The following is a 15,887-nucleotide window of genomic DNA, read 5'->3' as shown; positions in this document are numbered from 1 at the left end:
TTTATCATGCCAATTATTGTGGTAACATAGATATTTTGGCTGTTCAAACAATGGAAAGTGATATGCATTACTGAAAAAAATTCCAGAGAATACAGGATATTTTACTAAGACATAAAAATTCAGTAGTTTTGCTCAAAAAGCATACAGCCCAAAACCAATCTGGATCATTGTATAAAAGACACCATTAATATACCAAGAAGAATAATAATGTAAGTATTATAGGAATAAAGTGTTTAAAAGTATAACAAAAAAGCATCAGAATATTGCTATTTATAATGACTTTTTCCTATAAGCTTTCACTCACCTCTGAATGGCTCTACATTTTTCATTAGCGTATTCAGTTTAACCTTTTCATCTGTAAGATAATGTACAAATGAGACCCAGCCATAATGACTCAGATCCAGAAAACATCATAAAGACTTTATATTGTAGAACGAAACACTGAAATTTAGAAACTTATCCCAATTTGTTCTATAAATGTATCCCAGATAAGCACGGAATTGAAGAATCAAATTCTAAATATGATAAATATATAACACAGAAGAAGAAGTTGTAGTATAAAATACCAAATTCTATACATAGCAGTGCTAGGAAGTTATTGTTTGTTTGTTTTTTAGTTTCAGGTATAAAATTTATTGATTCAACACTTTCATACATCATCCAGTGCTCATCACAAGTGCCCTCCTTCATCCTCATCACCTATTTCATCCATCCTCCCACCCACCTCCCCTCTGGTGACCATCAATTTGTTCTCTATACTTAAGAGTTTCTTGGTTTTCCTCTCTCCTTTCTTCCCCCATGATTGTTTATTTCTTCAATTGCACATGAGTGAAATCATATGGTATTGGTCTTTCTCTGACTGATTTATTTCGCTTAGCAAAATTCTCTCTAGCTCCATCCATGTCATTGCAAATGGCAAGATTTTATTCTTTTTTATGGCTGAGTAATATTCCATTGTATTTATATATCTCATCTTATTTATCCATTCATCAGTCGATGGACATTTGGGCTCTTTTCATAATTTGGCTGTTGATAATGCTGCAATAAATATGGCAGTGCATGTATCCCTTCAAATGAGTGTTTTTGTATTCTTTGGGTAAATACCAGCAGTGCTAGGAAGTTTAAAAGCATTGCTGGACCTGCTTTCCATTTGGCTTGTTCTACTTTAGAATCCGGGAGTATTATGATGTTTGGCCACCTTATTATCACAGGATTTAAAAGCAATATATACTGTAATATCAATGGATTTAAAAGCAATATATACTGCAATATCAATGTGTTCACCTACCTAAAATATCGCAGGTGGCTACTTCCATGTGCAACCTTTACTCAGCACATTCTTCATGCTTCCAATTCCACAGCCATCCAGATTTCTAATCTTTCCTGAATCCCTTATTTAATTTGTGTAATTACTGGTTGAAAGTCCTCATTTCTAGGGCCGTACCACCCAGCCCCCTGAGGGTATCATTCATATCATAGTCTTTGAAGCCCTGCTTACCTCTCTTATATGAGGCAGTATTATTTAGTAGAAAGGGCAAACGTTTGAAACTATATAAACCTTCTTTAAGCTTCTTTAGGGCCGACATCTGCTCTCTGCCACTTCGCAGCCATGTGGATTTGAGCAAGTCAATTAACTTCTGTGATTGACCCTCAATTTCCACGTCAGGGAAACTAGGATAGCAATCTACTTTTCAGAGTTGTTGTGAGGACTACTGACAACATATTTCAAGTGCCAAATATTGTTTGTGGTATATAGCAGGCATTTAATACTTCATAATTATTGAGGAATGATGTCAGCATTATGGCAGCATGAGACATCCCTCCTTTTTGTCCACCTTTTTAACAACTAAATTTAGCATCCATCCATGAACAAAAGTATCTCTGTGGGCATTGTGGGATCCAGCACCATATGCCAAGGAACCTGGTAGGAATTTGTCCACATGGGTATTAGGTAACAAGGAGACAGACTGTACTATAGGGCTGCAGAACCAGCTGCAGCCCCTCTCAGCTGTGGTTGGGAAATCCAGGAGAGTGATGACACCCACAATGGGAGGGCTTTGTGGAGGTCCAGCTTTCCCGAGGAGAGATTCCAGTACTCCACTGGAGCAAAACAATATGAGTTTCGATGCACTGGAGACGGTAAAAGGAATCTAGCCAGTGCTGCCCCCCCACCCCAAGGCAACACAGTGCAGGGCTGCACTAGCTGGTGCAACCTCTCCCCAGGATCGGGGGTGGGGAGGGAGAGCTGTGAGGGATTTCCTAGTTACCCCAGCTGTGCGTAATACTGCTGAGAAGCCAGTTTTTCTCCTGCAGCATCCAAATTGTTGAGGTGGGACCTCTGTGACTGGGGAAAAGGACGAGATCAGGAATAGGCAGATAATATTAAAGAGCATTAAACAATGTGGTTTCTGCTGATGGCCTTTAGGACTCAGTAGGGAAGCTTGTCCATGAACTGCTGGAAGAACCTCATTTGAAGAACTCCACACCTGGCCTATTGGCCTATCGGCACCTCCAACACCCATAGTGCTAAACCCCCACCTGCCCTCAACTCTGCAGCAAGCTCCCTGTGCATGCTCGTGAATGTGGTGATGAGAGTAAACAGGGAGTGCCCTCAGAAAACACTCCAGGGTCTGTGGGCAAGGGAGAAACCACAAACTTGAGCTGTAGCTCCACCTTTTGGAAAACAAAAGAGAGGTTTTCTTTCAATAGCCAGCCTGATGTGTTATAAGAAGCAGAGAAGACATACACGCTTAAGAATTCTGCCAGAAGAGGGAGCAAGAAGTGGAAAGCAGGTGTATCCATAACAATGTTAAGAGAAAGTCCCAGAAATAAACAGGACCAGTGAAAACTATCTCCCTCTTGAAGAGACTCTTCAAGACAAGTAAAGATTTGGGGAAGTGATTACTTGTCTTTTCTGCCATTATATATTCCTTCTTTTAGTCTAGTTCAAATTTATGGTGATTTAAGGGATTTTTTCTTTTTTTTCCCCCTGACTGATTGTAAAATTTCTTCTTTAACTTTCCTTTGTTTCATTTCTCCACCTGCTTCTTAGGTCTGTCAATTTCTAGTTGGCATCTAGGAATTTAGTCCTGCAGGGGAGAGTCACTATTTTAACAGATTACTGATTTCTGATTTAAACACTAATGATCTGAGTTAGCATCTTTTCCCATATTGGAAGTTTTATTAGAGGAGCTCACTCTCCCTAAAGGCACAACAACATGCTCACCATCAGTTGGCAGATGGTTCCGCAGGTCCTCAAGTTCCTCATCCTCCAGTTCATAACCCAAGTTTTCCAGGATGCTTTCTATTTTAGAGGTGTGACACTTTCCACCTCAGGGAAGAAGGAATAGGGATAAAATATAGGAACTGATATCCAAGAAAACTACTGGCTATATTCACACACCAATGGAACAAAGCCACAGCACAATAATTAAAAAAAAACAAACTGTGTAGGGCTACATGTGGGACATGTTCAACACATTCCACAATAGAGATTTACTGTGGCAGCCAGGAATAGAATATATTCTGCCATTCTCATCTCAGGGGTCCTTTATACAGTTTGCAGGAAAGATGTATTTAGAAAAAAATCATATGTTATATAAATTATATATAACTGTATTTATATATTCATTCCATATGCTACCTTTTTATATTATGAACTATATATATAATATATATATGGTGAACCTCATTAATTATGTTAGACAATAATTAGAGCTCTGGATAGCAAATAGATTTTGAAACCTTTTCAGTGTCAGAGAACTATAAATTATCACATTGGATGTAGTTGCATCTAAAGTAGATCTACAGGCTAATGGGATAATAAAATCAATAAATTAATTATTATATAATGATAAGGCCTTTTAAAAGTTAAGGTAAAGTCTGCAGATCTTAGTTTTACTTGCCTTTTTATTAAGATTCTCACTTACCAGGAAAAGCTTTTATATAATCGAGCAATGTATTTTTCTCTACCTTTCCATCAGCTGTGAAATAAGACACATTTAAGGTAAGAAAAAAGGTTATATGGACAGTCAAAAAAAGAATAGGAAGAGCATAATTTCATAAATACATACTTTAAAAATTTCTTCTTAAGTTCTATGTCCACATTTCCCAGGCCCATATACCTCTTCATAAATAAGAAAAAAAATAAGATGAAGAGAAAATTCTTTTTTTTTTTTTAAGATTTTATTTATTTATTTGACAGAGAGAGACACAGCGAGAGAGGGAACACAAGCAGGGGGAGTGGGAGAGGTAGAAGCAGGCTTCCCTGCTGAGCAGGGAGCCCGATGTGGGACTCAATCCCAGGACCCTGGGATCATGACCTGAGCCGAAGGCAGACACTTAATGACTGAGCCACCCAGGTGCCCCAAAGAGAAAATTCTTAATGTGGACAGTCTGACCATTCTTCTACATTGAAACAGAGATACTTTTTTCCCCACTCTGATTTCTCCTTTTCCGTCCTCTACTACCTACTAAAATTTAGCCTTCTTTTTCTCTTTGCCCTGAATAAGCTTCATTAACCTCAGAGTACTGATACTTTTTTTTTAAAGACTTCATTTTTTAAGTAATCTCTATACACAATGTGGGGCTCAAAATTACAACCCTGAGATCAAGAGTCACATGTCTACTAACTGAGCCAGCCAGGTGCCCCAGAGTAATGATACTCCTAATGGCAGGACAGAGGTTTGAAGATATCATACCCTCTCAAAACTATAAACCTAAATGTCAAAGTCATAATTTCTTTACAACGTAAAGGTTGATCTTTTTGCTTTTTAGACCAGATGAGTCCATTCTTTAGACACTTTCACATCGAAGTTTACACTAGCACAGAGATACTCCATACATACACAGTGGTATATATATTACCTACCAGTAATTGGCAACGTTTTCAACAGCCCCCAGAGCTCTCTATCTGTGAGCTCTATCCACATGTTTGCCAGTGTTTTGTGTATGTCCTTGGCTTCAACTTTTCCTCCTTTAAAAGATAGGAATGGTAACAGATGAAAATTGCCTACTGAACCCAAATGATGAAGTGTCTAAGCCTGCACAGGGTTATCTACAGTTATCAGAAGTTATTTCTTGAGTTCTAAATAAAGTACTTATTTCTAATGGTCTTAATGACCTCAGAGGAGTTAACCCAGATCATAGTCAAGGAATACATAGGAGGCAAAGTGATCTAAGTTATTTATAGGCAGTTACCTAATCTAAATTATACTATCATCACAAAAATCTGTTACTCTTCGCTCTGCCTGACTTGTGAGATAGATTATCTTCACTGCCCACATTATTTGTATCCCTGTCAAAGTTTCACCTTAAAATTTACTGGGCTACAGTAAATGTTAGTTAAATATTTTATTGTATTTATTTATTTTTTAAAGATTTTATTTATTTATTTGACAGAGAGAGACACAGCGAGAGAGGGAACACAAGCAGGGGGAGTGGGAGAGGGAGAAGCAGGCTTCCCGCTGAGCAGGGAGTCCGATGCGGGGCTCGATCCCAGGACCCCGGGATCATGACCTGAGCCGAAGGCAGACACTTAACCGACTGAGCCACCCAGGCGCCCCTAGTTAAATATTTTAAATGAATGAACAGGTGTGTTGCCCGTTGGACTGAATCACAAAATAAAAATGAAGTTTCAGAGAATATAGAACTTGTTATATAAAGAGAGCACCACAACATTTTTGCCGGAACATAAAGAATCCAATGTAATCTTCATGTCATTAGGATCAAACTTTAATCATTAAAAAGGTAGAAGTTAAATGTCAATGACAGAATAAGAAAACACAATCTTAAATATGTATGTGAATGTGAAGTATTTGCATTTTAGTTTTACATCTTTTCACAAAACATCTTGCTCACCTGTGAATTTCTTTATTTCTTTTAGCAGTTTATGCAGATCAGCCATCCCGGAAGCTAAAAAATAAGCCACAATTCAGATAGATGCAGTTGTGCACTGATTGAGAAAGATTGTTAAATAGAACAAAATAATTTTTTCTTTATGATTTGTTGTTGAATACACATATGCAGATAAGCATGAAACAGAAAACTACTCTCTAAAAATGTTAACTATTAATTTTATTATTTATTCTCTGCTTTCTTTTAATATCTCAGCCTCTACACACCACGTAACATCTCCCTCCTCAGGCTTGTTCTCTTCACTTTTTACCACCTACTATACCAGATCCCCAGAACAAGAGCAAAAACTTCCACTTGGAATTCTAAGTCTAGCTATTTCCCCATTTAACACTCTCCAATACTGACACTGTCAAGTTAGCTTAGTTTTTTGAATTTTTTTCTACTAGATATGTTCATTACATACTCAAAGACTGTGAGTGCCTTTAAATGAAAAGAATGGGGGCGCCTGGGTGGCTCAGTTGTTGAGCGTCTGCCTTTGGTTCGGGTCGTGATCCCAGGGTCCTGGGCTCGAGCCCCACATCGGGATTCCTGCTCAGCGGGAAGCCTGCTTCTCCCTCTCCCACTCCCCCTGCTTGTGTTCCCTCTCTCGCTGTGTCTCTCTCTGTCAAATAAATAAATAAATAATCTTTAAAAAAAAATAAATGAAAAGAATGTATGTATTCTGTATCCCACCTAGACATCCTAGCCCAATAAGTAGCATAATGCTTTGCACACAGTAATATTAAACACTTTAAAATTAAACAGTGAAATGGAACATGTTAGAATAACAGAATTAAGCTCTTACATTAGGATATTTTTCCAGGATTGCAGATGCAGTATATTTTAGGGCAACACCCCCAACTTAGAAATTATGCATATTATTAGCATTTTCTTACCAAAAAATATGCTATTTATTACTATGGAATCCCATTTTTCCTTTGGGGTAGTTTCCAGTATGCCCTCTCCATACACTGAGTTTACAGATTTGCCCCTTGGGGGCTCGTGCTACATGGACAGCACAAGGTCATTTTATATAAACTTCCAGTGAACTATCAGTTAACACCTATTGATTACCATAACTGGAAAGTCCTCATTGAAAGCCTTGAATAGTGGCTAAATAAACATATTAATTCAATTTCTCATTCATTCAACAAATATTTATAGAGTATCAAATATCTGCATACATGTGCTAGGCACTGGGGGATACAGCAGTGAGCAACACAGACATGGCTCCTTCATTTATTTATTACTTATTTCACTAAGCCTAAGTAAGAAGACACTTTTGATCTTTCTTTCAGCTTCTCTATCAGGACACATTTTCAGAAATCTCTTTTATTTTTTATTCTAAGATAGCAAGGAAAATTTGTGCTGATTTCACAGGATCAACAGCAAGGGGATAATAGCTAATCATGTATATAATGATAATGGGAATCACTGAGGGAAGCAGAGTACTATTTATTTGATCTGGGTTTATAAATGCTTATCTTTGCTCCATATGTACATAATACCCTCTTGCCTGAGGATTAAGCCCAATAGCTTCTCACCTCTCAATTTTTAATTGGAGATCTCAGTCTGGATTTCAGTTATTTAGTTTCTTTTCTCAGAAAAAATAATAGTTTGATCAATTTGTTGGCTAGGGTAATGTTTCAAAACCTTTTATTTTACTATCCACAAGTATTTATTTCCTCTTCTTGGAAGCTTCAATAAAATGAAAGGAAAGTAATAAAAATATAATCACTCACACAAAAAAATAACAACAATATTGGAGAGGAGATACCAGTGAACAAGAAACTTCACAAATATTTAGAAATTAGAAAGCAAGTAAGGTAGTGGTAACTAATTTAGCAGAGCTGAGGAAAGGAAATTATAACATGAAAACTTATGAGGGGTTAGTAATGAAATGTCATAATTGAAATGTCTCTGACAGGTAGTAAACTCAAGTGAATAGGAAGTAAAGCAAATCCTTTCTGGAGGAATGCATTTCATTTCAGGTATCAAAGAATTCTCACAGTAATTTTTCAGTGACATTGAACAGCATATAGTAAATAACCAAACATATAGGGAAATAAGGACACTGTAAGTGAGAATCAGAAGAAACAACAGAGAGAAAAGAAAAACCCACAATTTATTAATTGGAATTATGAGACCAAGATTACAAGATAACTATGTAAATTTGAAAATATCTGCAGAAAACTAAAAAACATGAGCCACTAGATTTGAAAGAGAACAAAGCTGAATTTCTGGAAATTGAGAATAAAAAACAAAACAAAAGAATACATGACAAAATACAAAAAAGAATATAAACAACAGGAATACAAGAAATGAAATCAAGAGGTAAATAGCTAGATGCAATGGCAGACAAGACACAGCTGAAGAGTGAGTGTACTGGAAGTTAGGTCATGCAAAACCATCCAGAATGACCCACAGGAAGAAAAATACAGAAAATATTGAAGAGGGGTTAAGTGTCACAGAGGATGGAGGAAAAAGGTTTAATATACATTTAATTGGAAGTCTACAGAAAAAAAAAGACTATGGGATAGAGACAATATTGGAAGAGACAGCAGCTGAGAATTTTCCAGATCTGATGAAAGAGTCCAAGTCTCAGACTCAAGAGTCCCAAAGAACCCCAGGGAGAATAAGTGGAAAGAAGTCCATTCCTATTTTCCACATTATAGTGAAACTTCAGAACTAAAGAGAAATGTTTTAAAAGAAAAGAAAGATTATTCTCCAAAGACCAATAGATTCACAGCTGACTTCTCATCAGCAACGTTATAAAGAAGAAAATAGTGGAATGATAACTTTAATGAGCTGAACAAAAATAACTATCCACCTAGAATTTTATTTATTTATTTATTTATTTATTTATTTATTTATTTAAAGATTTTATTTATTTATTTGACAGAGAGAGAGGCAGGGAGAGAGGGAACACAAGCAAGGGGAGCAGCAGAGGGAGAAGCAGGTCTCCCGTGGAGCAGGGAGCCCGATGCAGGGCTTGATCCCAGGACCCTGGGATCATGACCTGAGCTGAAGGCAGACACTTAATGACTGAGCCACCCAGGTGCCACCTCCACCTAGAATTTTAAACCCAGAGAAAATATCTTTCAAAAATAAGGGTAAAATAAAAAAAAATTTTTTATGCCAAAAACCCCTCAGAAATCATTATTTGTCACTAGCAGATCCTAAATAAAGGAAATTACTTCAAGCAGAAGAAAAGCTATCCCAAATGAAAGGTCTGAAGTAGAAGAAAGAATGAATAGCAAAGAAAAGGTAAAAGTGGGTAAATCTGAATGAATATTGGCTTTATAAAATATTCCTCTAATAATATTTTGCTGAGGTAAAAGAATACAAGATAGTATTAAAAGATATGAAGCAACATTAATGTAGGGAAGGGGAAAATGGAGTTAAAATGTTCTTTTTTTTAAAAAAAAGATTTTATTTATTTGAGAGAGAGAGCGCATGTGCATGAGTTGGGGAGGGGCAGAGAGAGAGAGACAAGCAGACTCCCTGCTGAGCAGGGAGCCCACACGGGGCTCAAACCCAGGACCCCGAGATCATGACCTGAGCTGAAGTCAGACGCTTAACCCACTGAACCACCCAGGTGCCCCTGGAGTTAATATGTTCTTAGGTCCTTGTATGATCCAGGAGAAAATGAATTTAGAGGGGCACTAATCTGCAAGATTATATGATTTTCTTTAGCAAGGCTCAGCAATAGAAGTGAAGATCTGAATGACTCAGATGATCAAATGTTGGGAGTTTTATAGAGTAGGTATGGCAGAGAGAGTAGTTGGACAGTCAAAGAAGTAAAGTTAAAAGACAGTTATGTATGGAAAGAAAATGTAGAAATGCAGGGACTGGTATTTTTGATGAATATGAGGAGTATATGTCTTGGTAATTAGAGTAAGAAAATTAGAATTGCTATTTTTTAAAAAGTTCTTATTTATTTACTTGAGAGAGAGAGAAAGAAAGAGAGTTCAAGCAGGGGGAGGGAGAGGGACAAGCATACTCTGTGCCCAGTGCAGATTCCAATGTGCGGCTCCATCCCAGGACTCTGAGATCATGACCTGAGCCAAAACCAAGAGTCGGATGCTTAACTGGCTGAGGCACCCAGGCACCCCTAGAAGGCTATTTTTTAATATATGTTACGTAATCTCTACACCCAATGTGGGGCTCAAACTCACAACCCTGATATCAAGAATTGCATGCTCATTTGACTGAGCCAGCCAGGTACTCCTAGAAAGCTATTTATTTATTTATTTATTTATATAAGATTTTATTTATTCATTTGAGACAGAGAGAGCGAGCATGAGCAAGGGGAAAGGCAGAGGGAGAGGGAGAGGCAGACTCCCCGCTGAGCAGGGAGCCAGATGTGGGGCTAGACCTCAGGACCTGGAGATCATGACCTGAGCAGAAGGCAGACGCTTAACCATCTGAGCCACCCAGGTGCCCCTCCTAGAAGGCTATTTTATTTATTATTTTTATTTTATTTTATTATTATTTTTTAAAAGATTTTATTTATTTGACAGAGAGAGACACACAGAGAGAGGGAACACAAGCAGGGGGAGTGGGAGAGGGAGAAGCAGGCTTCCCGCCGAGCAGGGAGCCCAATGCGGGGCTCAATCCCAGGACTCCAGGATCATGACCCGAGCCGAAGGCAGACACTTAATGACTGAGCCACCCAGGTGCCCCTAGAAGGCTATTTTAAAGAGAAGGTAAAACATTGCTGTTTAAAAGTTCCTAAGGTAGACCAGGAAGGAATAACGTAAGCCAGTGCCAAAACACAGGGAGAAGGGATCAGGAAGTTGGAATATCACAAACGTATAGAGGAACTGTTGGTTCACAACCTTGAAAGCTTCCTGGATGCACTCTAAAACTGGCCCCATAAACAGAGGGCAGAGAGAGACTAAAGAATGAGGCAGAGCACTCCAGATTGGTAGATGGCAGATTTAAGAAGCAAGGGAACTTACATACAAAGCTTCTCTTGGGTGGCCGGCGGAAGAGTAGATCTCTGCATCTACCCTCCTGAATCTTAAAAGTTATAGAGGCCTTAACTGGATTCAGTCTTGTATACTGTCCAGATGGCTTCAAAATGCATTGTTCCCTCAAGACTGCATCCTTGAACATGGCTCCCACTGTAAGAATGGTGGGGAGAGCATATATTCCAGGGACAGGGGAGGAAGTGAGGAGCCTCTGGTTGCCTGGGTCCGGCTCTAGGGTCAACCAGTAGTCACACCCTTTTGATTACCTCCTCCCAACAGGAATGTATAGTTGGGTGACAAGACTTTTTTTTTTTTTTAAATCTTTTTCAAGTTTTTATTTAAATTCCAGGTAGTTAACATACTGTATAATACTAGTTTCAGGTGTAGAATTTAGTGATTCATTACCTTAATACAACATCCAGTGCTCATCACAACAAGTGCCCTCCTTCATACCCATCACCCATTTAACCCATCCTCCTGTTCATTTCCCTCCATCAACCCTCAGTTTGTTTTCTATAGTTAAGAGTCTGTTTTATGGTTTGCCTCTCTTTTTTTCCTCTATGTTCATCTGTTTTGTTCCTTAAATTCCATATATGTAAAATCATATGGTATTTGGGTGACAAGACTTTTAAAAGATTTAAATCATGTAGTTAATCTGAAATTAGCAACCTGTTCTCTGCGGGCAATACGCCCTCTTTCAGCTTCTTTCAAGTAAATATTTATCACCTATAACTCACTCTAGCACATGTACCATGCACCCTGAGATTAATGAAAATACACTGAATCAAAATACTCTTTTATGTTTAAAGAGTTAAAAAGACTTAAGAACTCATATTAGCATCCAAACTGATCTAGTTCCAGGAATTCTCAGATATAAGCTTATAAATCTAAATCTCCTTTAAAAGGTCTCTAATATCTATGATGCTCACCATCAGTTGGTAGGTTTTGTGACAAATCTTTAAGCTTCTCATCTGGGAGCTTGATTTTCATGTTTTCTAAAATGTCTTCCAGGTTACTGACATCAACCTTCCCACCTAAAGAAAGAATCAGGCAACAAGAGAAATTTAATGACTTTCCTGAAGGAGAAAATTTCAATGAATCCCCATGCACCATGACTAGCAGCAAAAATATCAATGACACAACACATTCCAGTGTCCACGAAGGTGGACAAAATGAAATTAGAATTGTAACCTCTTCCTTGGTCTTGAGGACAATCCTACAAAGTACAAATTCATTCTCCAATGAATTTCAATGGTAGAGACACAAACTGAAAATTTCTTTCTGGTAGGTGGTGCATAAATGCTCAGTTTAATTCTTCAAGTCACTGAAATGCCCTGAACAACTGCCAATTCTTTACCTCACATTTTCTATGTAGACCCAGATTTAAATCTGCTCTTAAACTAAATTTGACAAAAACCAAACTTACTAAGCAGCAAAATGAAAGATTTTGAACAAGGCAGCTATATTCAAAATAGCAACATCAGTTCAGATAAGAGGTGGTAAGATCCACAAGAGAACAGCTAAATGATACTACAAATACGAGGCAGGAGAATCTTATTTATCTTTCTTTTCATCATGTTACTTACGATTGAAAGATTTCACACCATCTAGCAATCTATTTTTATATACATTTCCATAATCTGTAAGAAAAGGCAAAATTGACATCTCAGATAAAGTGATATAGATATTTAAAGAGACAGAACAAATGTAAAGTTTCATAAAGATACTTTTAAATGATTTGTCTTAGAGATAACTTTGATTTTTACCCTCCAATGAATCTGAAACCACAGAATGGAGAAAACCCTCAGAGTGCTGTGTCTGGCCAAGTGCAAAACCAGTAATTGGTGGCAAATGACATAATGGAATATGAACACATCTTTCTTTCACTTTCTTTGACTTTTCCTTCTTTCTCCCACTCCTTTGTACTCCTCCCACCCTTACTTTTTTCTTACATCTCTCAGCTTAACTTCTAGTTTTGAAGGCAACAACAATATAGCTGAAAATTTTATATCCAAAGGCAGGATTCAAGAAAATAGTTGCTGATTCCCAAAGAAAGAACCAAATTACACTTTCCAAAGGAAGAACAAGGCCATGCTAAAATTTCTTAGACATTCTTTTTTGTTGTTTTAAAATTAGCATATGTAATAAATACAGCTTTTTTTTTTTTTTAAGTTGTCTTAAAAACACAGGACCAACCTCCCTTGAAAGCTCTAATAGTATTTGAAATGCTTACCATCAACTTGAAGATTTTTTACCAGTTCCAGGTATTCTTTAGGTGTGAATTCTATCCCAATGTCTTCCAAAATATTTTTCAGATCTTTGACATTAACTTTTTCTCCTTTAAAAAAGAGAAATGGCAAGTAAAGTTGATAATATTATTTAAGTATCTAAGTATTATTAAGTATTCAAGTATTCTAATTATCTAAGTATTCAAAAATATGAAATAAAATTGTCCACATTTATACATCACCATCCCTGGCTGCTAGATACAAGACAAAGGTACAGTAAGACCTGCCCAGTGGAGTAAAGGGCAGACGGAGAATTAGAACTTATTCCCTTGACCCTAGGGAAAGATGCACTTTCATAACATTGGGGCTAAGAAAGCATAATTCTCAGTAAACTGTGAATTTAGGCAATTGTCTTGTAAATTAGAATGTAAAGATTAACCTAATATCGCTCTCTGCTTTTCCTAAAATTATTAGATTATTTGGCCAATATCCTAATTTTTACTTCAACTATTATTGTGGTAATCTGGATCAAGGATTAGCAAACTTTTTCTGTAAAGAGCCAGATAGTAAATATTTTAGAATTTGCAGGATATAGATCCTCTGTTGCAGCTACTCAACTCTGCTATTACAGCACAAAAGAAGCCGTTAATAATACATAAATGAAGAATATGATTGTGTTCCAATAAAATTTTATTTTTTAAAAGGGGCAGAGGACTACATTTAGTGTGTGGCCAGTAGTTTGTTTATCCTTGATATAGATTTTCAGTTTTTTCAGTGGTGAAGATCAGAAGCATTATTATTGATAAGTATTTTAGAGGATATAGGACTTGCTATGGAGAAATGAGAAAAAAATTTTAATATGGGTAACCCAAAGACTGACTCTGGATAATTAGACACAGGCACTTGTAACAACACCCTTGTAACCAACATCTAGGTGAGAAATAGAACACTGATAACAGTCTGGGGGTCTCTCATAGTCTTTTCCAATCCCTATCCACAATCTTTCTCTAGAAGGTTATCATGATCCTGACTTTTTGGACAATGATTTCTTGCTTTTTTAAATATATTTCTCACACTATTAGGGTTAGGGAACACTGCACATCATTTACAAAAGCATTTTTATAGAGGCAAATGAAACAAAATGAAAGATTATGCTGTTACACAGGTAATAAAATTACAATTTTTTAGAAGAAGAATAGGCAATATAAAATTCAGGAGAGTGTTATCTCAAAAAGTGGGGAGGCATGGTAGAGGGATAGGGAAGCAACCATGTGTTGATGCAATGATATTGGAAATATTCTAGTTATTTTGTTGAGGGGGAGTCATGGAAATTAGTACTATGCTTATGGATTTATGTGTTCACTGAAAAGACAAGATGGGAAAATGTCATTTAAGAATTAGAATTTTAATCTTACTGATAACTTTTAACTTGCCTGTAACTGCTGTCACGTCACTCATCACTTTTTTCAGAGAAACATTTCCATCAGCTGTAAGACAAAACATAAAAAATTCAGACAATGACACAAGACAGGAAAGTTGTGACGTAGGGCCCAATGAAAGTCCATATATTCTATTAAATAATTTGTGTTCACCTTAAATCTATATTTCCTGGTTTGAGTGCTTGATTCTTTATTAGTAAGAAGGACAGTGGCATTTGGCCCATGTCCCTTGAACCCAGGGTCTGACTATGACAAACGTATTATCTCCAGTTCTTAGGTCTTTAGTACCTTCTTATAAGCATGGCAAAAGATATCATCCATAAAGGTCAATTCATTTTGTTTTGTTTGTTTTTGGTGAACCTTACATCTAGCACAGACACTAAGCAAGGGGCTTCACATCTTCCATCTATTCGCAATAAGCTCTTCTCAAGTGTTTCAACTCCTGTTTCTATCTCAAAATGGTGGTGACATGGGCTTATTGGATATTTGAGGAAATATTAATGATGTTCTACTAGTTCCTATTATGGATATTTTTCTCTCAATTATTTCAGGCTCTCTTGGTTAGGCGCTCATTCATTTCCCCCACTGCTCCCATGTTTGTTTCTCTCTACCATTCTCTGGCATGATATCAGCTGTGAATATCCTCTCAGCAGTAATCATTGTTGACTAGGGTGATAATTTCAGATGAATTGAGGTGAAAAAAGACAGGATTTCTTTTTACTTTAAGACCAAGTTCTTCTCCATGATTCTTAAAAATATCTTAAACTCCTTAAATCCATCTAGTTTTAGAAATTCTTACATATGATCCCAAGATTCTAAGCTCTCCCCCAAAAGGCAAAACAGTTGTTTACAATGCTCACCACCCATAGGTTGATTTTGTATCACACTTTTAAGTTCCTTATTTTTGAGCTTGATCCCCATGTTCCCCAGAACTGTGTTCAGGTTATTGACATCAATCTTTCCTCCTTAGAAAGGGATGAGGAAAAAAACAAAAAAGACACAATATGAAAAAAATTTCTTGTGCTGATGAGTTAATTCAATTCTCAATAGGCCTGGATGCTGGTTAGAGTGTTAACTGGAATTACCTTATTGGAAAGTGGTTTGGCAACAACTATCATGATTCTTTAAAATGTTCATAACTCTTAGCCCACTAATTCCACTTTTGGGAATGCAGAAAAAGCTATGCCAAAGGGGAGAGGGAAATTTTCATTATAATCTTCCTTGTAATAAGGAAAGAAGGAAGGAAGGAAGGAAAGAAGGAAGGAAAAGAAAGAAAGAAAGAAAGAAAAAGAAAGAAAGAAAGAAAGAAAGAAAGAAAGAAAGAAAGAAAGAAAAAAAAGAACCCACAA

The 15,887-nt window shown here is 37.0% G+C and overlaps 1 protein-coding gene across 1 annotated transcript in view; it reads right to left on the bottom strand.

The window, feature by feature from the left end:
* Window positions 1–296: 296 nt before the first annotated feature.
* The window catches only part of LOC115941291 (uncharacterized), a 33,555-nt gene continuing 17,964 nt past the window's right edge, over window positions 297–15,887 (bottom strand). The window contains exons 9-18 of the mRNA XM_081805956.1: window positions 15,399–15,503; window positions 14,533–14,586; window positions 13,105–13,209; window positions 12,458–12,511; window positions 11,801–11,905; window positions 5,860–5,913; window positions 4,871–4,975; window positions 3,930–3,983; window positions 3,227–3,331; window positions 297–355 (exon numbers count right to left, since the gene is read on the bottom strand). Coding sequence (XP_081662082.1) covers window positions 297–355; window positions 3,227–3,331; window positions 3,930–3,983; window positions 4,871–4,975; window positions 5,860–5,913; window positions 11,801–11,905; window positions 12,458–12,511; window positions 13,105–13,209; window positions 14,533–14,586; window positions 15,399–15,503 — 800 coding nt within the window. The remainder of the gene's footprint in view (window positions 356–3,226; window positions 3,332–3,929; window positions 3,984–4,870; window positions 4,976–5,859; window positions 5,914–11,800; window positions 11,906–12,457; window positions 12,512–13,104; window positions 13,210–14,532; window positions 14,587–15,398; window positions 15,504–15,887) is intronic.

The sequence above is a fragment of the Leptonychotes weddellii genome, chromosome 15 (genome assembly GCF_054177405.1).
Source record: "Leptonychotes weddellii isolate Sample4059 chromosome 15, ASM5417740v2, whole genome shotgun sequence".
Taxonomy (NCBI): domain Eukaryota; kingdom Metazoa; phylum Chordata; class Mammalia; order Carnivora; family Phocidae; genus Leptonychotes; species Leptonychotes weddellii.
The sequence above is the reverse complement of the archived record's forward strand: the minus strand, read 5'-3'. Positions and strand labels throughout refer to the sequence as shown.